This window comes from Natrix helvetica (genome assembly GCF_964273705.1).
Source record: "Natrix helvetica genome assembly, chromosome: 1".
Lineage (NCBI taxonomy): Eukaryota > Metazoa > Chordata > Lepidosauria > Squamata > Natricidae > Natrix > Natrix helvetica.
In genome coordinates this window covers 174744289-174769092 of record NC_138548.1, presented here as the reverse complement: position 1 = coordinate 174769092, position 24804 = coordinate 174744289, and the positions used below count along the sequence as shown (strand labels likewise).

General features: G+C 35.7%; 1 protein-coding gene across 5 annotated transcripts in view; it reads right to left on the bottom strand.

The window, feature by feature from the left end:
- Nucleotides 1–2275: 2275 nt before the first annotated feature.
- Nucleotides 2276–24804, bottom strand: part of PMS1 (PMS1 homolog 1, mismatch repair system component) — a 53279-nt gene continuing 30750 nt past the window's right edge. For 4 of the 5 annotated variants that reach the window (XM_081956114.1, XM_081956113.1, XM_081956112.1 and 1 more), the window contains exons 7-14: nt 15769–15883; nt 13912–14036; nt 13029–13169; nt 8760–9634; nt 7254–7712; nt 3944–4074; nt 3337–3497; nt 2276–2856 (exon numbers count right to left, since the gene is read on the bottom strand). In XM_081956114.1, the coding sequence (XP_081812240.1) occupies nt 2698–2856; nt 3337–3497; nt 3944–4074; nt 7254–7712; nt 8760–9634; nt 13029–13169; nt 13912–14036; nt 15769–15883 (2166 nt within the window). In that variant the 3' untranslated portion in view covers nt 2276–2697. The remainder of the gene's footprint in view (nt 2857–3336; nt 3498–3943; nt 4075–7253; nt 7713–8759; nt 9635–13028; nt 13170–13911; nt 14037–15768; nt 15884–24804) is intronic. The other variant, XM_081956115.1, reaches the window with a different exon arrangement.

The window sequence follows — 24804 nt, the reverse complement described above, 5'->3', positions numbered from 1 at the left end:
AAAAATGGTCCTAAGTCATTTTTTTTCAGTGCCATTGTAAATTTGAACAGTCACTAAATGAACTGTTGTAAGTGAAGGGCTACCTGTACTCCTTTTCCTATCTCCAACACTGGGATGTTCCTCCTAAGAAAAAAACAACAACTCGGTGTTTATCTTATTTCTTTATTCATTTGTTTACACAAGCGCCTCAGCAGGAGCAACAGTCCCAAAAAGGATCCTCAATTCAGAAACAAGCAATTTCAAACTGCTTCATCATCCCTTTAGGGTTATTACATCCAGTTTAAAAACTACTGTGACTGGAGTCAACCTTCAGAAATCATTGCTCTGCAGCATAAAAAGAAACTAACCTACATTCACAAGACTATGTTAGCCCAAAACTCATGGGGCAAAAACCTAACCACAAATTAACCACACAAGCCGAGTTTACACATATAATTGGCTTAGCTATACTGTCTGCTTCAAGAGAGTCTGATACTGACTCCTGGAATATTTGGCAGTTTTAAAATGTGTTTTCTTCAGAGCTCATTCAACCCTAAACCTGGATTATTAAGTGTCTTTAATTGAAACAATAGCTACTTTCTCTGGCTTGACCAATCCCCATCCCACTCCTTAAATCTTGGGAGACTTCAAAACTCCCACCACACCTTATTTTAGCGTTTTTGCCCCTAGCTTTCTGTCAAGACTTCAATCTGCAAAAAAAAAAAAAAAAAAAAAAGGTGGAAATTAATTTGGGAGATCTCCCCTCCCAGATCTGAGGTAAACTTATTTTATTCCATCCTGATAGTTACTACAAACTTGGCTATTAATGTGTCTGGTCTAGGTCAAATGCAATTTGTTCCACAGGTAGGCACCAATGCATTTTTTTTCTTTCCCGCTGTAATTATTTTTATACATAACTCAAGGCAGTACCTTAATACTAATTTAAAACTAATACAATCTCACATTATTATCCTGGGACACATATATTTGCCTTCATACCTAAGACTCCTTCCTCCTCCTATTTTCCCTATAACAAACACCTTATGAGATGAGTTGGGCTGAGAGGAGAGACTGGCCCAAAGACACCCAGCTGGGCTTTTATGCCTAAGGTTGGACTCGAACTCATGGTTTCCTGCTTTCTAGATCAACACCGTAACCACTACCCCCAAACTGATTCTTACAACCTTCTGGGAAAGAAAAAGGCAAAAAGGTGGATTCATCTATGGTTCTTTTTCATTGGAGTTTTCTCCAACTCTCCTTCCTGAATGCCTGCAAGGCAAGAAGCCTCTGGTTGCAGATGGGAGGGAAAATGGGATGCCTTGTCTAGCTACGGAAATTAGACAGGATGGATGCACACAACCAGTGGTGGGATTCAAATAATTTAACAACCGATTCTCTTTGATTTCTTCCAACAACCAGTTCACCAAACTGCTCAGAAAGTTAACAACCGGTTCTCCTCAAGTGGTGCGAACTGGCTGAATTCCACTACTGCACATGACCTTTTTTAAAAAAAGACTTTTTCTTGGGGAAATTGTTCCATGAAACAGCTTTCTCCTCGGTGTGAATTGGTAGGCTAGTTAGTCCACTTTTCTACATGAACCTATGAAGATTTCCTTTGGATAAATTTCCAACTTCTGGTAACTCAGCAGCAAATAAGTCTATTTAACACATAGAATAGCACCTGTATGTGCTTAATTGGTCCCTAAGTAGACCTAGTTTCACTGAGGCTTATTGTTGCAATGTATCTGACAGATTAACATGCACATTACAGAAACAGATTGCGCTTGTTCAGCATTTCTTAAACTTTTTGCTGGCAGAATTCCTTTCACTTTTAACACTTAGAGAGGACCTGCAAAAGAGCTTATTTGTATGTAATATATTTATCAACATATAAAGTTGACTCACTTGTAGAATATTGAATTGTGCAAAACATATTAAATCCCATTAGATATTAGCATATATATTTTTATGAAAAAACTATTGCTTAAAAATAATAAATAAGGAGAAGAGTGGATTGTTTTAAATTTTTGCAAATACCTTTTGTCAGATATTAATTGGGGAATAATTTTGATTTCAGAGACCCTTGAGACGGTCTTGGGGAATCACCAGGACCACACTAAAAATGCTGCTGCACAGTAGCCGAAAGCCTGGTTCACACATCCTGCTAATTTGTACTGATCGTATACCTTGGTTTTCATGAAATATTCTGCTAGTCTTTTTGAAACAATTGGACTGTGAAACTATTATGCCATTATGATGTTACCAAACGAAGATAATTATGTCCAAAATCTGTTTTTACACATACATATTTTATTCAAGAGTATCTTACAAAAAATAAAAAATTACATTGACTGTATTTTATATCAAAAAGTATGGCAAACAAGAGAAATATAAAATTATATATTTACCCATTTTGTGAACAATGCTTATGATGTAGAAATGCATATTATAGTTAACAGTTTCTCCTGTTATTTTTTACAAGGTTATCTATAAATAAAAATATGCAGCATTAAATACGTACGTCCAGCTGATATGAACTTGGAATATTCATATACAGAAAGTACAGGTTATTCTCAATATAATCTTCACATGAATTTCAAACCAAATTCTAATACAGTAAATATAGCCAAATACTAATTTTAAAAATATAAATGTCCATAGTATAATATGTAAAAGGGTGAAATATGGTTTTAAACAGTATTTTCCATTCCTTTCTAGTTACGGTGGTATTTTTGTTAAGAAATGAGTAAATGGACGACCATGGACACAGCTGTTATGTTGGGTTCCAAGTTGCTTCCTCATTCTGTTTATGGTATTCTGTACATCTTCTTCTGATAAATATAAAGGCAGTTTTCGAGATAATCGGACTGCTTCTCCCTGTGGAATGAAGAATATGTATACTAAGTGATGGTCACAATGTATTTCCAATATATTCTTATAGTACAGAGAAATTTGGCAAGTGGTGATCTTCTATTACACTATTATCTTTCTTTCCTAATTACACACAGGGACAAGACAAATTTTCACAAATAAATACAATCAAATTGACTCTGTCCTAACTCCAAACACAAATCCAAGAAATGAGACCATGCTTTGTGTTTCTTACATTGCCTCCATTGTAGAAGCTATAAGTTTTAAAATGCAGTTATATTATTTATATAGTTATATTATTTAGTTATATTATTCAAAATATGCATCTCATATAACAGCAAATTAATACTAGATAATACAAGAAATATTCCAATTATTTAAATTTAATTACTGCTTTTACTATAATTGTGTTACCCCTCAGGGAGCAATATCTTATAGTTAAGCATTAAGATGTGGAACAATCTTTTGAGAATACAACATTCTTACCTCCAAATAGTTTACCACTTTAAGAGATCTGCATTCACAGACTTCTTGTGCATTATTATTTATCACAGCACTTAGAATTTCCTTCAAATCTGATATACCATAATATGGCAGACAGCTGGTCATTCCTTCTATTTCCAGCTCACTTTCCACAGCTGAAGTACCTTACAGTAAAACAAATACATGATACATGGAATAACTGGATATAGTTTACATATTATTCTGATTTGTATATTGAAATAGGTATACTGCCAAGCAATGCCCTTAACAGCAGTCCTAAACATGTGATTATACTACAAACACACTTAAAATTTGCACAATACCTTAGAACAGGACAAAACACTATTTCTTTAACTAGTTTTAAAGTAAAGTTTTGCAAAACTTAGCATCTTGTCTGTCCCCACATGCATATATTGCTATGATGATTTTAAATTTCTTGTTATTGTAAATTTTAGTAGAAATTGAAAAGGTTTAAATTTGTTAATAAAACATGATTTAAAATTCAAAGATTAAATCATTTGTTAAATGATTCTCAGGCAGTGAGTGCTATTGTGATCTTAAAGAAAGAAGGTAATATGCAAGAAGTAAAGTAAGAAACCAAGATAGATACCTGGTATTATCCTTATCTTAAATCCATTTGCTACAAGCCTGGGATCCAACAAATAAGATGATCCATCAAATCTTGCACTTTCTCTAGACATACTGCGAAGCACTTCCATATAATGAGAATCACTAAAAAGGCTACAATAAAAAATTACATAAGATAGCATTCTTAAAAAAGAATTTTAAAAAGTATTCCAAAGGGGTATGTGTTAAGGATTGTATCACATTGTGTTTTATTTTTACACATATTTGCGGTTAGCTTATAATATTTGAATGAAATGTTACAAAAAGTCTATTACAGGTAGTCCTCGACTTACAGCCAATTGTTTAACAAAATTATGACAGTACTAAAACAACTGATTTATGACTAATTGTTGCACTTAACAATCCTCAGTGTCCCCATAATCATATATTAAAATTCAGGTACTTGGCAACTGGCATGTATTTATGACAGTTGAAGTGTCGCTGGGTCATATGATCACCATTTGCAATCTACTCAAGGGTTCAAACAACCAAAGTCAATGAGAGAAGCTTGATTTTTTTAACCAATGTGTGATTCATTTAATGACTGTGACAAAAGGGTTGTAAAATCAGGTGCAATTCAACAACCACACAGCTAAGCAACCGAAGTTTCTATCCCAATTGTGGTCGTAAGTTGAGGACTACCTTATAATGAAACCCCTATTTAGCAGATATCATTTAGCAGAGTACAGAAGCATTGAACACAATTTTACAATAATTACAATAATATCTAAAACCAGAGAAAGCAAAACAAGGAAAGAAACTAACCAATAGTTTGTTTAGAAGTCAAAAACAGAAGGCAGCAAGCTGTAGGCAAGTCTCTTGATTAAAGAAAAAACAAAGTTGCCTGCACTAGAGGGCAGTGGGGCTGACCAGTTCTTCATGGTTTTATCAAACTCACAAAAAACTTAGCAGCTAAGACCTGGTAGGTTATATTACCCCAGATATGTAAGGGCTATGGCTTTTTCAATGGCTTCAAGATGCTTGGTTGGAGAATTAGCTTAAGCCTTTCTTTCGTCTAACTGACAATGTAGGGACCCAAGATTTAGAGAGTGAAAATGATTTGGCTATAATTTATCCTTGAGCCTAGGAAGTCCGTTCCTAGGAAGACATCTGTGAGCTTGAGAATCTGTACTTCCTAACTTGTTTGATAAAGGCCTGACAGTGGGAGGCTATATTAATAAGAAGGCTTTCACCCAAACATAGCAAATACAGAAAACTATTAGAAGATGAAAGTTTGCTACCTCAATTTAGGCATATATGGAAAGTGAGATTCAAGAAAATTCAGGCAATTTCTGTTGACTCCAACAAAATCATACTAACTGAAGAGAACAAAAAAAAATGCATATAAAAGGTAAAACTACAAATGAAAGAACAAATCTAAACAAACTCTGAGAACGTCACATTTTTGCTAGAGCAGACGATGAAAGGATTGAAGTCGTGCCCTTTCAGCTTGGCACCGAGGAAAGAAAGGCTTCAGTCAAAAGATTTTTCTATCACTTGCTGAATGTGATTTATAGAGACCCCCAATAAAAGAACATGTACTCCCATCTCATACTACAACTATTTCACAGAACATGATCTGTTAGCGAACAAAGATAGGTCTTCTCCCTGACTTGGCACTATTAGTTAGCATTAGAGCTTGGGTTAAGTCAGGGGAATGCATCCAGGGCCTTTTTAATCCTGTTGTTGCTGCCAAAGGTTGGCATAATAGTACATGCTAGTGGTATCAGCCTCTCTGAAGACTTGAAGTATTTTCCTTAGGGTGAATGAAGCCTTCTAAGAATCAATGGAACAGTCTACAGTGTAAAATGTGACTTTTGCAAAGGTATACTTAGCTATTGAGGAGGGAATCACAACTGCTACAACAGTAGATTGAAATAAATATAAATAAATGGTGGATTTATTACATCTTGCAGTTAACCTCACAATACTTGATGTTTAGTGAGTTGCCTTCCCGTCCTCTGGCACTTTTGAATCTGCCTCAGATAGAGCTACTCCCCAAAAATCCAAGGCTGAGAAAGTATTCGCTTGTGAAAATGTGCTGGATCCAAAGGTCAGTGGGATGTTGTGCTGCAACAGCTAAATGAAACTGCCAGAAAATCCTGACAGAGATTCTTTTTAGGAGAGCAACCCCATGTTCCATGTGCTGAATGAACCATTTGTGACCTTCTGACATTTAAATCTTACAAGTAAAGTCAATGGGGAAGCCAGATTTACTTAACAACCATGATACTACCATAACAACTTCAATGATTCACTTTGCCACAACTGTGGTAAAAAAAGTGTCAAGTTTCCTAATGATGCCGTAAAGGTTGTAAAATGGGGCAAAACTCACTTAAGAAACGTCTCACCTAGCAACCTAAACTTTGGACTCAATTCTGATAGCAAGTCGAGAACTACGTGTAATGGGACTCTGTTCCTGTCCTAACTACAGATAGTAACACCATACACAATGCTGCTTAAAAATTTGAGAATTCTTTTGAATTTTCTAAAAGATTTTAAACTAGAGACCCCAATTAATCCAAAGCTACATAATTGTGTGTGGCAAAAGCATTTTAACCTTTAGTATTATCAGTGCAATTGAAGGGGAGATTAGAATCAGACTTTCCAATCAATGAAATGATAATTAAGTTTATGTTTAGAAGGTCCTTAAATTCCCTATCAAGGTCTGATCTTTACAATGCAAGGATGTAGATATGTCATGGCTTGAACAAACATTTCAGAGGATGACCAAAAAATATTGTGGTTTCTAAACTTTTCATGCCATTCATCTTTTTGGGGGGAGGGAGGGGGAGAATTGCTTTAAGCATTTTAGAGAAGCAACAGAATCATTTGAAAACTAACAACAAATAAATGTAATGGCATGAAAATAGCTCCTGTATGTTCTACAGTTAAGGGTAATTAACCTAAAACATTATGAAAATCAAACCATCCAGTTTATCTGGGAATCCTAATCAGTATTTAAAAAAGATATGCATTTCCTGAACTGCCATATAAATATAATTTTTAATTATATATTCATTTTAATTCATATTTTTTTAAATACAAACTTAATATTAAATGCCTTATAAGGACTGTTATTGTACTAACTATTTATGCCTGTTCTATACACCTAACTCTTTTGAATTTTATAATCCAAAATACATTTCATTACTAAATGGTTCTATTTTGGCTTGTTTACTTGTTTCATTTTATCATGAATACAAATTTAGAAAATAAAAATAAAAATAAAAACCTATGCTTTCCTGTTTATTTAAGATAGATATACTTCTAGAATGTCATTTTCACCTTACCTCTCAGTTAATGTAATAGGAGTGTCCAATTTCTCTATAGGAAGCTTATGATTTTCAATTAGCTTTTTGAAGAGAAGAGCTTCTTCTATTCTGTAAGGATTTAGCATCTCTATTTTTTCCTCAGAGGCAAGTATCCATGTATCAGGAAAATTCGGAAGGCGAATTAAGCAAGATTCCTCTTGATCTGCCTTTTTATGTTCAAGCCTTTGAAGTTTTTGTTTGAATGCATCCATGGAGAAAGGCAGTTGTACAGTTTTTATTGCTTGGTAATCATCATGCTTCTTTCTTATTTGCGAGTTAAAAAGTGTGTCCAATTTTTGCTGATTATTTAAGCAGTCTTTTAGCTTGATCTTGTGTCTTTTCTCTCTCTCCTTCGCTGATGTTTGTACATTCTGACACATAGCTTTTCTGCTTTGCCTGTTGTATCGTTCCAGATCTTTGCCAGCTTTTTCCTCATATCTTTCATAAAGAAAGAACAGAATATATGATTGTGTTAGAACAAAATATAACAAATACATAATGTATTGCTTTTCATTATGAAAAACAAATTTCCTGCTTCATTTTAATAGCTTTAGGTCTCATTAAGTCATTGTATTTTCAATAACAATATCTTTTTAATACAAATATGGGGACTATATTACAGCTACAGTTCAATTATTTGGATTCATTTATTTCTGTCAAAAAAATATATGTGTCAGCATTGCGTTCAGTAATAATGGATTTAGCCAACATTTCCCACAAGGAGTGAAGAGAACCAAAAACAAAATGGATCCCTCCACCTCCATATACAGACAATTGTTGTAGTCCTTGACTTTCAACAGTTTATTTAATGACTTTCAAAGTTACAATGACACTGAAAAATGAGACTTGTGACCATTTTTTAAAGTTATGGCCTTCGTAACAGCCCCATGATTATGTGATCAAAATTCAAATGCTTGGCAACTGGTTCATATTTATGACGGTTGCAGTTGTCATGTGATCATCTTTTGCAACCTTCTGACAAGCAAAGTCAGTGGGGAAGTCACATCCACTTAACAACTAGGTTATTGACTTATAAACTGCAGTGATTCACTTAACAACTGTGGCAAGACGGGTCATAAAATGGGGTAAAATTCACTTAACAAATGTCTCTAAATTTGATTTTAAGTTGGGACTACCTGCATTTTACATAAACGCAGAAATGAAGTAGGGCAAAAGGGAAAAATCCTTTTGCATGCATTAGTCCATTTGCAAATTGCTGGATGCATATTTTACCACATGCACAAAATAACTTTTCCTCAAAACATTAGCCTTTACTAGCACCTTGGGAGAGTTAGATCCAGAAAACCATGAAGTTTACTTCCTTCTTAAATGTTGACTTGTCATAAAACAAAGGTATTAAATTGAATTGTATTTGCAGCCACACTTATCAAAAACACATCTTACCAAACTCAAAGTATTTTTTTAGTTGTTGGATTTATATCTATAAATCCAACAACTGACAAGAATTAAGTTCAACAATCTTACTTCTTTTTTTCTTCCTCATTCAATGAGTTCCACACTGCTTCCATTTTCAGCAGTAGTTTTTCTGAGTTTAATTTGGAAATTTCACTCAATGACTCAGGAGAATAGTCTTGAACGAAAAGTTCGAATGCTGACATGGATTTCCTGATAACCTTATTGCTAATTAAGTCATAGGCTGTAATCTGACCCATTTTAGCCTTTATCACATTTGTTTTTTTAACAATTTGATTGTTACTTTCTTCTTGGAGTTTTGCTAAGCCACTCTTTTTCTTTTGAGTAGTTACTTCATCCATATTTGGAATTAAAATCTGAACAGGTTCCAGATTTTCTGCCCTGGAATTTTTAAATGCATTCCCCAGACTCCATTTATCAGCAGTGATTTCAGATGAATCTGCAGAGTTTTTGGCTCCTTCTTTTTCTTCTTGAAAACTGTAATTTCTTGAATCACTCTCCATGCTATTTTCACACTGAATATCTATTGAAGTATTATCATCTAGATTAAATATTTTCTTATTCTGTCGATCTTGACAAAGTACATTATTTGGTTGGTCATTCTGAAATTGATCATATCCAACTATTTCATTATCAGGTATTTCAATTTCAGTAGACATATCATGAGAATAATGATTATACATTCTTTGTTTGCCAACTAATCTGTTTTCCTGTACATTTGCTTTTTGTATGTCATTACTAAGTGAATATTGTGAAGTACTAGCAAGTGGATTTATTCTTGTACAAGATTTGCTTATAACTTCTTGTTCGGCTTCATTAATATCTTTTGAGGTATTGTTGGTTGTATTCATTTCATTAGATACAGAGCTATTTAATGGTCCATATAATGATATCAAACTCTCTTCAATAGCAAGACAGACAGATTCCTAAAAAATAAAAGAAATAATTCAATAAAAATATATTTCTTATTGTTGCAGAACATTATATCAGGCCACATTTTGGAATTTTGCTCTTCTTAAAATTCCAAGCAAATTAAAAGAACACAGTCAGAAACAATTATTTTCCAGAGTGAGTTTGCAGGATGGGCCAGAGATGGTATTATCATAGCCAATTGGCCTCGATACTGGGTTGAAGCTGAAGCCGTGCTTCTGGGCTTCTCTCCTCTGACTCCAGTTTCAATCCAGTCTGGCCAAAGAGAGGTTGTAATTCTTGACTCCTGAGCCGATTCGACTTTTTTCTGGACCATCCTCGACTCATCTTGCTTCCTTTTCACAAGGAGACCTTTCCTTCATCCATCACCAGTCCACAGATTTCCCACGTGGCACCTTCCCACGGTGCTACGGGCCCTTATGGCCGAGCCTTTTGAACCATTGGGGACAGTTAGCCGAAAGCTCCTCACTTGTAAGGTTGTGTTCCTGGTGGCTATCACCTCGGCTAGGCGAGTCTCGGAGCTGGGGGCTCTCTCCTCCAGGGAGGAGCTATGCACGTTCCATAATAACAGGGTAGTGCTATGCCTGGACCCCACTTTTCTGCCCAAGGTAAACTTGGTCTTCCACCAGGCGCAGGAGGTGGTTCTCCCGGACTTCTGCCCAGACCCGACCAGGGAGAGGGAGCATTGTTGGCACAGGTTAGATGTAAGAAGGGCCTTATGGATTTATCAAAGGCGGACAGTGGAGTTTTGTAGGTCTGAGACTCGATTTGTATCCTTCCAACCCTCGTCGCTAGGGAAGAGGGTTTCCCCGCCCACCATTAGCCGGTGGATCCGTCTGGCCATTGCTCTCGCCTAAGAGGCGCAGAACTTGCCGATTCCAGCTGGCATCATGGCCCACTCCACCAGGAGTGCGGCCATCTCGGCGGCCTGGGCCTCCCAGGCCCCTATAGAAGACATCTGCAGGGCAGCGACGTGGGCGCCCCCGTCGCCTTTCATCCAGCACTACAGGCTGGATGCCTTCGCATTTTCCAACGCAGCGTTCGGCTGCAGGGTCCTGCAACAGGTCTTGTCGGATCAGAGGGCCCACCTTTGGGACGAAACTTGGGTATGTCCCATCTCTGGCCCATCCTGCAAACTCACTCTGGAAAATGACAGTTGGTCTTACCTGAACTGTTATTTTAAGAGGTGTTTGCAGGATGGGCCAGTTCCCACCCTAGGTTAGATAGATAGTATTGGGGGGTGGAGGTGTCTCCTTTGTGACTTGTTTTAAGGATCTCGGGTGCACATACTGCATTGAAACTGGAGTCAGAGGAGAGGAGCCCAGAGGCGTGGCTTCAGCTTCAACCCAGTCTTTTTTTTTTTTTAAACAAAATTTTATTGGTTTTTTTAAAAAATAAACAAGGAAAGGGGTAGTGGAACAGGTTACAAATTTTGGCAGTTACATTGTGCAGGAAATGGACCCCCCCCCCAATCTCATAACTTTCATTTATTATACATTAGATTATTACTACTTAATAATATTTTGTCAGCATAGAAACTTTTACTTTATTTTTTTCCATGAAGGCCTGAGCCTCTGTGGTTGTATTAATTCTAACTCTCGTGTCCTCCCAGAATATTAGCATACCTTCCGGCATCAGCCATCTAAACCACACCACTTTCTGGTATAATTTCTTCGCTAATAGCGAATAGTTTTTTCTTTTATCTCTCACTTTCTTAGGGATCTGTTTCAGAATGGCTATTTCTCTATCCTGGTATTTTAGTGCTTGCCCCCTTTGTGCACTCAGAATCTCATCTCTTGTGGTCTTTCTAAGGAATTTAATGTGTACCTCCCTTGGAACGTTGTATGTTCTGGCATATGCTGAGTTTACTCTATAAACCAGGTCCATGTCCCACCCCATCTGTTGTTTGTCTTTTTTAATGTATTCAGCCAATAGGTTTGTCATAATATCCCTTAAATCTTCATCATCAGCCTCAATCACATTTTGAAATCTAAGATAAAATGACATTCTTTCAAATTCCATTTTTATCTGGTGGTTCTCAAGTTCTTGGTTCCCCTTCTGCACTCCCCTCACCTCCCCCATCATCTCAGCCGTCCCCTCCTCCAAAAGTTCCAATCTCTGTGAGTTCTGAATCGCCCGGTCTTGGTTCTCTCTAAGCTGTTCATTCATCTCTTTTAGTTGATTTTTTAAGTCCTCCTGCCCCTTTAAGAGTTGTTGAAACATCTGTTGAAAGTCCACCTCAGAAAGCTTAGGCTGAAGCAAAGAAGTTGAAGTCTGTTGTCCACTGGGGCTGGACGTTGAAGATGTTGGGGCGGAGACAGCATAACCCGGCTTCCCCGGTGGTGGTCTTTTAGATGGCATCGTAGTAAGCAGAGAGATCACAATGTCAGTACAGAGAAGAAACAATTAGGGAGGTAGACCACCAAGAGATGTTACGAGGCAGGGAGTCCAGGCAGATAGGGACCTTTCTGGATTCAGCTCCTGGCAATAGAGCAATAAAATCCTTTGTTCCAAGCCCAGGGTAAACTGTAGCAAGAGATTTATCTGAGTGTCACGGAGACAAAGACAAGATGCCAGAAGCTTCTGTGGGTGGAGTCAAGTTTCAGTGTCTGTGAAGACGATGGAAGTGTGCCATCTTGCCCTGCCAGCTCCGAGATCAGGAGGCAACAGACCAAAAGTTTTCAAAGTTTTCAGATCATCACCTCATTTTCACAACTGCAGTAAAAAATCTGCCTTTGCTATGAGCGTGATTTTGTTGCAAGGCTCCCCCCCCCCTCCTCTGGGGGCAGAGAGCAAAACCGTTTAAAGCCGCTTGTCCAAGGGGGGGGAAATCCCCCTCCCTCCAATCACACTTCCCCAAAACAAGTTGAAAGTTAGTTCTGAAAAAGCTGGCAATCCTTTTTTTTTCCAGTCAAGTAAAGGAATGGGGGGAGTTTCCACCTCACCGCACAGCAGCTGCGTCCTTCAGATCTTGCTTTTCTTCCAGCTGCCTCATCGTGAAGACGGCGCGGCGCCTCCCCTCTTGCCTCCCGGTGCCTAGGGCGATGCAGGGAGCCCCCCCGCCGCCGAAGGGGGTCCCCCACTACGCCGCCCCCTCGGCAGGAGCCCCTCCAGGGCGTCCTGTGCCCCCCGGATCAAGGGGGAGCCCACCAGGAGTGCGTGGGGCGAGCAGAGCCTGCCCGTCGTGATCCGCAGCCGGAACCGGAAGTCCAGCTTCAACCCAGTCTTGAGGCCAATTGGCTGTGATAATACCATCTCTGGCCCATCCTGCAAACACCTCTTAAAATAACAGTTCAGGTAAGACCAACTGTCATTTTACTGCATCACCATAGTAAAATCTCTAGTATCGAATTGCATATTATGAAAAAGAAAAAGACTTAAAGATTCTACCTTATTATGTACTAATACTTGAGATTTATCTGGTAGTAAATTGACATCCACAGCAGATGGAGGAATAGTAATGTTGAGAAAGAATATCGGGAACAAACGATTAAAATCCTTGTGTAATATGCTATAGTACTGTTGAACAAGCTAAAATATTCATAAAAAAGGATAAAATTACTCAATATTTTAAACTTTAAATTAAACACAATACCAAATTATTGCTAGAATCTAATGGATTACTTTTCATCAAAGAAACTATGTAGGGAATATTTCTTTTCTCTATGGAACCTTTCCTGTATAAAACTGCTCCAGAGGATCTTACAAAGTGCTATAGCAAATCTTTGCTTCTATGACACTGGATTCCATATTATACTGTTTATTTATATCTTTAAGTATATATAGAATGAATTATAGTCACATAACTAGGAAAGAAATAGCAGTTTTATTAGGTTGCAACTATATATGTATATATATATATATATATATATATATATATATATATATATATATATATATATATATATATATATATATATATATATATATATATATATATATATATATATATATATATATATATATATATATATATATATATATATATATATATATATATATATATCAGAGTTAATATGGGAACTTTTAATATTATCTTAGGTTAAAGAGGAGGAGGACCTAGGTAACTAATTTCAACAATTAAGAACTGTCATCTCTATCCCATGCTACAGTGGAATAAAATTCTAAAATTGAAGGGAATTTAGAAACAACTTGTGATATAGGTTTGCATTCTAAAGTACAAAGTTAAAACTTGAGTTCAAGTCTGGTATAGCTACTATTTAATTTAAACAATGTTTTGTAAATTGTAAAAATATGATTGAAAAGGCAGTACCTTGAGAATTTCTTTTTCATACACTGGTCGGCTATTTATAAAAATGTAACTTCTTTCTGAGTTCGAATGACCTGTCAAACCTCTATCTGAATCAGGCTTTGGAACAAAGCCATTGAAAGATATCTATAATGATAATGAATATATCACAAAATGATCATTAACTGAATCACATAGAACCTTTAACAAAAATCAAGTAATTTTGGTACATGTGATAAATTGGTAAATATTGGTATATAAATATATATGTAAATACAGTTTTTTCAATAATTTCCCATGTAATATTTTACTTTTCCATTATTACTTATAGAACACAGAATCAAATGGTTGGAAGGGACTTTGAAGAGACTTAATCCATCTATGCCAACTTTACTTTATTTGATCTGTTACTTATCTAATAATGAATTTATTTTGGCTCACTTCCTTAGTAGTTTCCTTTTTAAACAGCAGTGACAACAAAATAAGCCTTTTCTGTGTAATTTACTCAATATTAAGAATAAATACATACTTATATACTCATTATCCTATTCTCTTCAAGAACTTACAGGAAAGAAAGTTCTGGAATGGCCATCATAGCTGACAATATTTGAATGAACTAAAGATTAAGACTCTGAGAAGTTAAGAGAAAGTAATATAAATTTGGTTTATATGTTGTTACTTCTGGCAAACCTTTATGGACTTTCTCCCGACACCAGTACTGAAGATGACGCTTTGTGGATTTGTTTATAGAGAAGAGATGGGATATAGGAGGAAAAGTTTATTTGTAATATTAGAGGGGATGAAGAGTCACTAAATTTGTTATACTTGTAATGAAGTTTAGAAATCACTTTTGTATATATTTCTTTTCTAAATTGTATTTTACTTTTTTTCCTCCTCACTCTGTCTCTTTCATTCTCTTTTTTGCACCTTTTATTCTATTTTCTTCTCTTTTTAAAAGTTTAGTTTGTACTAGATTTTACTATTGTAAGCAAATTCTTAATAAAAGTACATTTTTTTTAAAAAAAGGTTGAGTTGCTGATAAATAAGTCCATTGCAACTATAATCAATAACCCTGACATCAATATCTGGGAAGATCCTGGAAGAGATAATCAACAGAAGTGAGGACACATATATCCATCCCATCAAGTCCAAAGAAAGTCCGGAATGGTATAGGATGGGTATGGGTCGTAGGCAAGAGATTGGACTAGAAAACCTCCAAAATCCCTTCCAAGTAGAATGTTATTCTACATTCTATGCAAATATAGAAGTAAAATAATTTAAAAAGTAAAAGGCTGATTTACTGAGAAATAAACCCACTGCAACTTCAATTATACCTAGGGGATGGGGGACGATCATAATTAGGAAGCATTCCTTCAGATGATTCGGATTCAAGCAATTTAAGAACTTAAAAATAATATAGTACAGCAGTGGCACAGATAGAAAAAATAAAGACAGTTTGATCTTTGGGATTATTCTGCTACCCTGTTTCCCCAAAAATAAGACCTCCCCAGATAATAAGCCCAATTGGGCTTTTGAGCGCATGCGCTAAAATAAGTCCCCCCCTGAAAATAAGCCCTCCCCAAAAATATTGCAACACAGCAGCAGCCATGAGGTGACCATACTCCTGCACCTCAAAAATAATAAGACCACCCCACTTAATTCAGCAGTCAAAAGAAAATAAGACCCTGTCTTATTTTCAGGGAAACACGGCACATTCTCTAGGGTATTTTTATATTAGTATTATTGAAATATGGATGTTTTAATGTTTATGTTATTGTCAAACCATTACTCAAAGACAACTCAAATGACAACAAATGATTAATATTAAATTGAAATAATACTGGGAATAAGTAATTTATGTAAAGGCTTAGAAACTTAACTCCAGATCTTCACGATGCTGCTGAAAAGGTACCATGTTCTTCATAATAGCAGGTCCCACTACTTCCATGAAAGCCATTTTATGATCTAGTACCCTGTTCTTCTGCCATATGATTGTCTGAAAGCCAAATTTATAACATTAAATTGAATGAATATACATATATATATATTTATGTGTGTGTGCGTGCATGTGTATGTATGTATGTACGTATGTATGTATGTATTGTGTCACAATTCGATTGTGGGTTCGATTCCCAGTAAGGATATGGCTAGCTGATGAGAGCTAAATAACTTGAAATAGATCTATACTAGTCTCCCTTTATTTATCAGCACAAATGCAATATGTGTGTGTGTGTGTGTGTGTGTGTGTTGCATTAGTGCTGATAAATAAAGGGAGACTAGTATAGATCTATTTCAAGCTATTTAGCTCTCATCAGCTAGCCATACCCTTACTGGGAATCGAACCTGGGCTGTATTATATATCAGGCAGTTGTATTAGCCACTAAGCCACAGGCTCTCCTCCTTTATCAGCTAAGCCAGGGAAATAGGTATGTATTGTTAGTTGATAAAGGAAGAGAGCCTGTGGCTTAGTGGCTAATGCAACTGCCTGATATGTAATACAGCCCAGATTCGATTCCCAGTAAGGGTATGGCTAGCTGATTAGAGCTAAATAGCTTGAAATAGATCTATACTAGTCTTTGTTACATTTGTGTTGTAACATTTGTTACAACACAAATGTAACAAAGGCAACATAAAAAAAATGGCTTTCTGCCTGGCTCCTAGGGTGAGCCGAAAGACAGAAAAGGGAAGCAGTATGCTCCCTCCCATATTTGGGCATACCAGGGGTTGTGACACAATACATACATACATACATACATACATACATACATACATACATACATACATGTGATATGGATATATATATATATATATATATAGATCTCACCTGCCGAAACGTTGCAAAGACAATCTCAACCTTACACGGGAAAAGACCCGAATACAACAAAACCAGCATACCTACACCCGTGAAAATCTACGAAAAAATAAATAAATATATATATATATATATATATATATATATATATATATATATATATATATATATATATATATATATATATATATATATATATATATATATATATATATATATATATATATATATATGATGTATGTATGTATGTATGTATGTATGTATGTATGTATGTGTTGTAATTGTACTGATAAATAAATAAAGGGAGACTAGGATAGTAAAAATAAAAATATGGTTTTCTGCCTGCATGGTCTTTGTGATAAGCCGAAGGACAGAAAGAGGGAGTAGTGACCTTCCTCCCATATTTAGTCATACCAGGGGTTGTAACACAAATACATATGTATGTATGTATGTATGTATGTATGTATGTATGTATGTATGTATGTATATGTATATGTGTGTGTATATATATATATATATATATATATATATATATATGTGTGTGTGTGTATATATATATATATATATATATGTATGTATGTATGTATGTACGTATATATATATATATATATATATATGTATGTATGTATGTATGTATGTATGTATGTATGTATTAGTGTTACAACCCCTGGTATGCCTAAATATGGGAGGAAGGTCACTACTCCCTCTTTCTGTCCTTCGGCTTCATCACAGAAGACCATGCAGGCAGAAAACCATATTTTTATTTTTAATGTTGCCTTTTATATTTGTGTTATATTTGTACTGATAAATAAATAAAGGGAGACTAGTATAGATTTATTTCATCAGCTAGCCATAGGTTGTAATACTAATACATACCTATTTCCCTGGCTCAACTGATAAGGAAGTGAGCCCGTGGCTTAGTGGCTAACACTCCTGCCTAAGATATTTACAGCCCGGGTTCAAGTCCCAGTAAGGGTATGGCTAGCTGATGAGAGCTAATTAGCTCGAAATAGATCTATACTAGTCTCCCTTTATTTATTTATCAGTACAAATATAACACAAATATAAAAGGCAACATTAAAAATAAAAATATGGTTTTCTGCCTGCATGGTCTTCTGTGATGAAGCCGAAGGACAGAAAGAGGGAGTAGTGACCTTCCTCCCATATTTAGGCATACCAGGGGTTGTAACACTAATACATACCTATTTCCCTGGCTCAACTGATAAGGAAGTGAGCCCATGGCTTAGTGGCTAACACTCCTGCCTAAGATATTTACAGCCCGGGTTCAAGTCCCAGTAAGGGTATGGCTAGCTGATGAGAGCTAATTAGCTCGAAATAGATCTATACTAGTGTCCCTTTATTTATTTATCAGTACAAATATAACACACACACACACACATATATATATATATATATGTGTGTGTGTGTGTGTGTGTGTGTGTGTGTGTGTATGTATGTATGTATGTATGTATGTATGTATGTTGTATTTGTACTGATAAATAAATAAAGGGACACTAGTATAGATCTATTTCGAGCTAATTAGCTCTCATCAGCTAGCCTGATATATTAGCATCAGCTAATATATATATATAGATTTTCACGGGTGTAGGTATGCTGGTCTTGTTGTATTCGGGTCTTTTCCCGTGTAAGATTGAGATTGTCTTGGCAACGTTTCGGCGATGTCTCACTTGCCATCTTCAGGCTGCTGTTTTCGACTCACATAAACACGAAGCCGAAAACACCAGCCTGAAGATGGCGAGTGCGACCTCGCCGAAATGTTGCTAAGACAATCTCAATCTTACACAGGAAAAGACCCGAATACAAGACCAGCATGTGTGTGTGTGTGTGTGTGTACACACAAGATCTACTCACAAACATAGTATGGAATGGCACACTTGTCCTGGGTTTTTAACATTCTGTTCCTAAACACATGTACTTTCTTTTGAGTACAACATATGCTGTTGGTCCTTTGGTATATATTGTGTAGCAACTGGGCTGTCTGTCTAGAGTTCCTTACCTATTTTGTTATCTAGTAACAGATTTTTAACAACTGGGACATCTACAAATACGCAATTGTATAACCCTTAAAACATCTACAATGATTTTGGCTTTTTGATTCACAAATACCATAAGTATGACTTGAGGAAGAAGTTAGTCAATACATTTATTACTTCAATACATTCATTACAAAACAGTAATTTTACAATTGGAAACCCAACAGTTGAATGTTAGTACTGCACACATGGTAAAATATATCTCACCTAATTCTAGTACTTTAATTACTACAGAATCCTAGTCATTTTCAAACTGAGATAAATGTTAGTATAAGAGTCCAGCAAAAAAAATTATACCAAATTATATCTTATTAATAAATTCATATGTTCAGTTCATATTAAACCAGGTTTACAATGCATAAAATAGACAGGGTTTACTGTATTTGTTTAAAGCATGGCATTCAAGTTACAATATGCAAAAAAAAAATCATTGTTCAGATTTATTGTAAATGTTTTATTATTTTTATAAAAGTATTTTCAAAAAAGTAAAATAATAAAACAGTCAAAATTAGCAGAATTGCATATATGCTGCTTTCAATTTTACTTCACTTCATGCATTTATTATAATCATTATATGGGAATAAAGAGAAAGAAAGTGGTAATTTGCAATTTTTGTACAAATCTGAATGAAATTTACATAGGATAGTTAATCAAGTTAAATTATTGTTGCGTATGTTATTGGCAACTCATGAATTCACTTGTAATAATTCATTAACAATAATTGTCATATACAGAAGAAACATTTACTTTTTTTCATGCTCAGAAATTCCCAATTCTAACACCTTTGAAATAGTACAGCAGTAATAATAAATACATACAAATCCAATATATCTACTTTCCAATCTATAGGGACTATTTAATCTGTCTATGACTGAAGTTAAACTAGCATGCAGATCATTATCAAGAAAGAAAGCTATAGGAAATCATGGAAAATTGACAGAAATATGGCAAGCAATAGAAAACGTTCAGTAAAAGATCTAACCAAGCTTTGCTAACAAATCTGTAGAATGACACAGTCTCCAAGGGAGTGGAAGAAGTAAATCAATATTCCAATACAGAAAAGAGAGACTTAGATAGGAGACAGAGTGAGCAAACTAATATACAATAGTCATAATTTCACACACATAATTTCGAACCATCGAATTAGAACCTTACATAGAAAAGGGGATGGCATATGTTCAAACTGACTTTAAAAAGAGCAAGGAAGAAAAAACATAATTGTCAATGCATGCTGCACAACTGAGATAGTCAAAGAATAAAAAAAATATGTCAATGTGTGCTTCATATTGAAAAGCCTTTGATTATGTTGATATCGAAAAGTCTTTGATTATGTTGATCATGTCATACTGAGGAACGTCCTTAGAAAAAATGAGAAAGCCGGAGCATCTCAGTGTTGTCCTTTGAAACCTATACATAAATCAGAAAGCCACAATAGAGCAGAACCCAGAAAAACAGACTGGATTCAGGTCAGAAAGGATTAAGAATAGACCATATACTCTTTTCTTATTCAATATATATGCAGAATACATACTGAGGGAATTTGGATTAAAAGAAGATGAATATGGTTTTAAATTGGAGGAAAAATAACCATATCAAATATCAATAGCCAATGCTATGCTGATGACACTATTCTAATAGTTGAAAATGCAAATGATTTGCAAGCTTTAGTAATGAAAGTCAAGGAATACAGTGAAAAAAATGGATTAACATTAAATATAAAGAAAATAACAGGCCCATAAACCAGTCTTAGAATTGACAGAAGTGGTAGCATCTGGGTTCTCCCTTTTAGGATTAAATATTAACAGAAAGGAACCAGCATTTAAGAAATACTCTGCAGATTAACACTTGATAGAATAGACATTAAGGCCTTAGAAAAGACATTCAGATGCTGAGATCAGGATCATGAAAGCAATGGTTTTCCCACGACATTATGGATGTGCAAGTTGGACTCCGAAGAAGAGGATAGAAATCATTTAGATGCTGGGAATGTTTTTTGAGAATACCATGGATAATCAAAACTCTCAAGTGGATCATCAAATAAATCAATTTCGAATTCTCATTCAAGCCTCAAATTAGCACACTTTGGACACATTATGCGAAGAGAATTTTTTTGAAGAAACCTACAGTGATGGAAGTGGTAGGAAACTGAATCAGAAGAGGATAATCACCAGCAGGGTAGATGGACTTCATTACGGGATCAATGGGTGCAACTATGGAAAATCTGAAGAATCAGATTGGAGAAAATCTATGTAGTTGTTAAGAGCTGACATCCAACTTTAGAACAATGAATGAATAAATGGATGGGTTTCAGAATCTCTGGATTTTCCTTCTATACCAGAGAACACCTACTAAATCAAACTGAATTGCAGTAAGGTTCCTGCATATGCAAAATCTCTTACATATAATGTGATTAATGCATCTTTAATTAATTAAGGATAGACGATTTACACACTTTAAAATTAAGATGTAATATAATTATGCCAGAAAGAAAATAATAAAGTCCTGCAATCTTGTAACAATGGAAACAATTGTTTGGGATAAAAATAATCATGGATTAAAAATCTTAATAATTAAACATTTCATTAAATTTAGTTTAATCATCTAGACTGCATGTAAATTAGGATGCATGTGATACAATTCACAGCGAGGAAAAGCAAGCAGGCCAACTGTAGAGCATGGCAACCTGCTAAATACAAAACAAATGCAGTTAATGTCCTAGGCATTTATATTTACTTTTTAATCCTAGATTGGTACCATTTCGAATTAAGATTCATAGTCTTATTGAATTTTTAATAAAGTACTTCAGTTTTTGATAAAGTACTATAGTACATTTATGATTTTTTCATTCTATCTCACAACAGGTTTCCTGAACTGTTTGATTTATAGCCTTGATTATACTCTGAAGATTATGCTATAAATACATTGTCACACCCACACCCACACCCACCGTATTTTCTAGGTCATATAAATCTGGGGATCATGATGAGCCAAGAATGAATCTGACTCTAGGCAGTATATTGACACTGCAAAAGTACGCTATCAAAATATACTATTACCTACAGTCCATCTTAGGTTTAGTGAAAGCTAGCCAAATATATCTTCCCTTCTCTCTGCTTCATTGAAGATTATAAGAACTGACAGTTTACAAAGTGGACCAGAACAGCCATGGGTATTAAGAATCGGGGGCATCTTCCCCAGGTAGAACCCATCCTCTGGCTCTTATTTAAATGTCCCCTGTCCATCACCACTTAGATGTAACATTAGATGTAACCCTAACCCTAACCCCAATCCTCCAGATATTTCATTACTCCTTAACAATGGCCTCTTGCTTCCTTTACTTGTGTGTGTCCTCCATCCCAAACACAAAACCCAGTCAACATGTGGGTAGGGGGTAGTAGCAGGACATGCAGTGCTTCAGTGCTCGCTTTCAGCATAAATGGGGCCCCAACCAAATTAAAATGAAATTTAATTAAGATTATGACTTAGGCCGCCCACTTTTATTACTGGAATATAGAGCCTAGTTCATCAAATGTTCAGTATACTCCTTGACCCTCTAAAACTTAAGTATTCCAGAAAATAAGTTATTTTCTGCATTCATTTTGTTTCAAAGGCAGTCCAGTGAATACTTCAATAGATAATCCAATAGATATTAACAACATCTGTGTACCATGCTAAAATATAAATCCTAATTTAGTTCATCAGAATTGAGAGCTGGTTTATTTGTTGGGGGAATCTACTAATCATAGTTCCTAGCTTGGATGAAACAGAAAGGATGCCTAAGCATAGCTTCCTAGTTTTCCTCACCGTTGACACAAAAATGGATCATATTTAAATGGGTATATTCATATTGTACAATTCTGATTTCCTGAACAGGTTCTTAATTTTTTTCCCTTGACACTAAGTAGAACATAGCCATTAAGGTTTTAATCCTAACCCAACTCAATTTGCAATGTACTTCAGAGTCAAAATATCTCACGTTTTTTTAATGTAAGTAAGTCACTTCTAGTCCAGATAGATTGCTTAAGAGGCCAGATCTAATCCACAGACTGCCAGATGGACATACCTGTTTAAAAGTTCTAATTTTAGAAACTTGTGTTAAAAATTTGAAAGCAGATGGGACCATGTATACCACTGAAAGCTAATGCCTAATGAAAAATAATACTATCATCAGGAGTTGTTTGGATCCATAGAAGCACTGCAAAGTACTTGTAAATTCCTAAGATGAATTCAGTGTCCTCAATTAACAAGCCACATTTAAAAAGTTGTTTCTTAGCATACCTTGTGTTACAAATCTCAAATCACAGCACAGAATGCTATCAATTGGGACAATAATAAATCCTTCTTGTCTGCAGGATTTGAAAATTAATTTTCCTACTGGATTTTCCCACTGTCAGTGCTAAGAACAGATTCTGCCTGGACTGGCAGACTCAGATTTCTCCTTGCTCATCTGAACCCTTCTTTTGAAAGGGGAGGTATTCTGGAGAAGCAGATGACAGAAAAGATTTGGACAGATGAGATGGCTAATGAAAGAGACCACTAGAGATCCAAAGTCTGAAGGAGTGCAGACTGCTGAGCCACTGTATGAATAATTCTAGCAAAGTTAAGCAAAAGCCAATCACATCCTACTAAAAATTAAGACTTCCCTTTTCCATAGCAGGGGAAGCAGAGTAAACAACATTGACATGAAAAAAGAATGAGATCCAGAAACTACAAATTGCAGGTCTCTTCTGTAAAAAGTTGTTTGTTTATTCTCATCTCACCCAGTCTCTCATAGCTTCCATATATTGAGTAAGGACCTCCACTCTATTATTGCAGGCAAAATCAATGGAAGAAGATTTCTAGCAGTTTCATATAGATGTTAAAATAATATGGATAGTCAACCTTGAGATACCTTATACTGGAACAACCATGACTATTCCTCTCCTGTAACTATGGACTAAAACTCTCTACTGAGAAATACCATAAAGAGCACATTCACTTCTTGTAACAGTCCAGAAGTAGTGGTGGGATCCTTCTGGTTTAACAACTGGTTTGGTAATCGTGTGATTCGTGTGTGTACACAGTTTTAACAAAACTTACCTTCCACGTTACTTCTGGGGAGTAACACAGCTGAGGTGTGGCAATCCGCTCTGCCGTGCAAATCACTGAGAGGATATAGGTAAATAAAGCGCAGGGGGGGGGGGGACCTGATCGTCGGAGCAATCCGGTTCGCTCCCCAGCTGATCATCAGAGGTACCAGTTTGTTTGAACCAGTCTGAAGTGGCTGAATCCCACCCCTGTCCAGAAGGATATCATTGCTGATGATATTTAACACTATTTGGAAATCTATCAGGTCTGAACTGAATTGGGAGGAATTAAGATACTCTGCTTCATCTAGGGCTCTCTATGCCCCACTACATTTCAAAAAAGGGCAGCCTGGGGACAGGAAAAAGTTATCTAACATAGTTGAATTCAGAAATAATTTTAGGAAAGAGTGTGAGCTGATGTCGCAATGATACAACATGTGATCTTGGAGCTCCAAGTTCGCAGTCAATATTTCTGCTACTGGACGGTCCTTTTGGTCCTAAACTGTCCTGAAGAGACAGTGATAGAGAAGAGTACGTCCTGCTGATCTCAGGGGCACCGCAAAGTCCCTAATTGACCCAGGAGAAGCTCTTTTTCCGATGGCAGAAACCCAGCTCTGAAGCTGCTGAAGTTGGGACAGTTCCAGAACGGAAAGAAAATGGAAGAGAAATTGTGTTGGTTTGGTGAGGAAATTTTATTATTAGAAAAGAGACTACCCAAAGAAAATTAAAACTAAATTAAAATTAAAAACAAAAGAAAACAAGCGGCGAAATTAAGCTACATTAGACTTAGTGTGTTATCCTTTTTTAAAATTTCTCTTTTTACGAATGGAAGTTCTGCAAATGTTTTCTATTTTTTAAATTGGAAGGCTCAATTTTTCTTCTTCTACTTTTTCTTCTTTATGTTTTCTATATATACTGGTGGATTGAAAATTTGTTTTTTTTTTTCTTTACAAAGTTTGATTGGATTTTTTCTCCATAAGTCTGC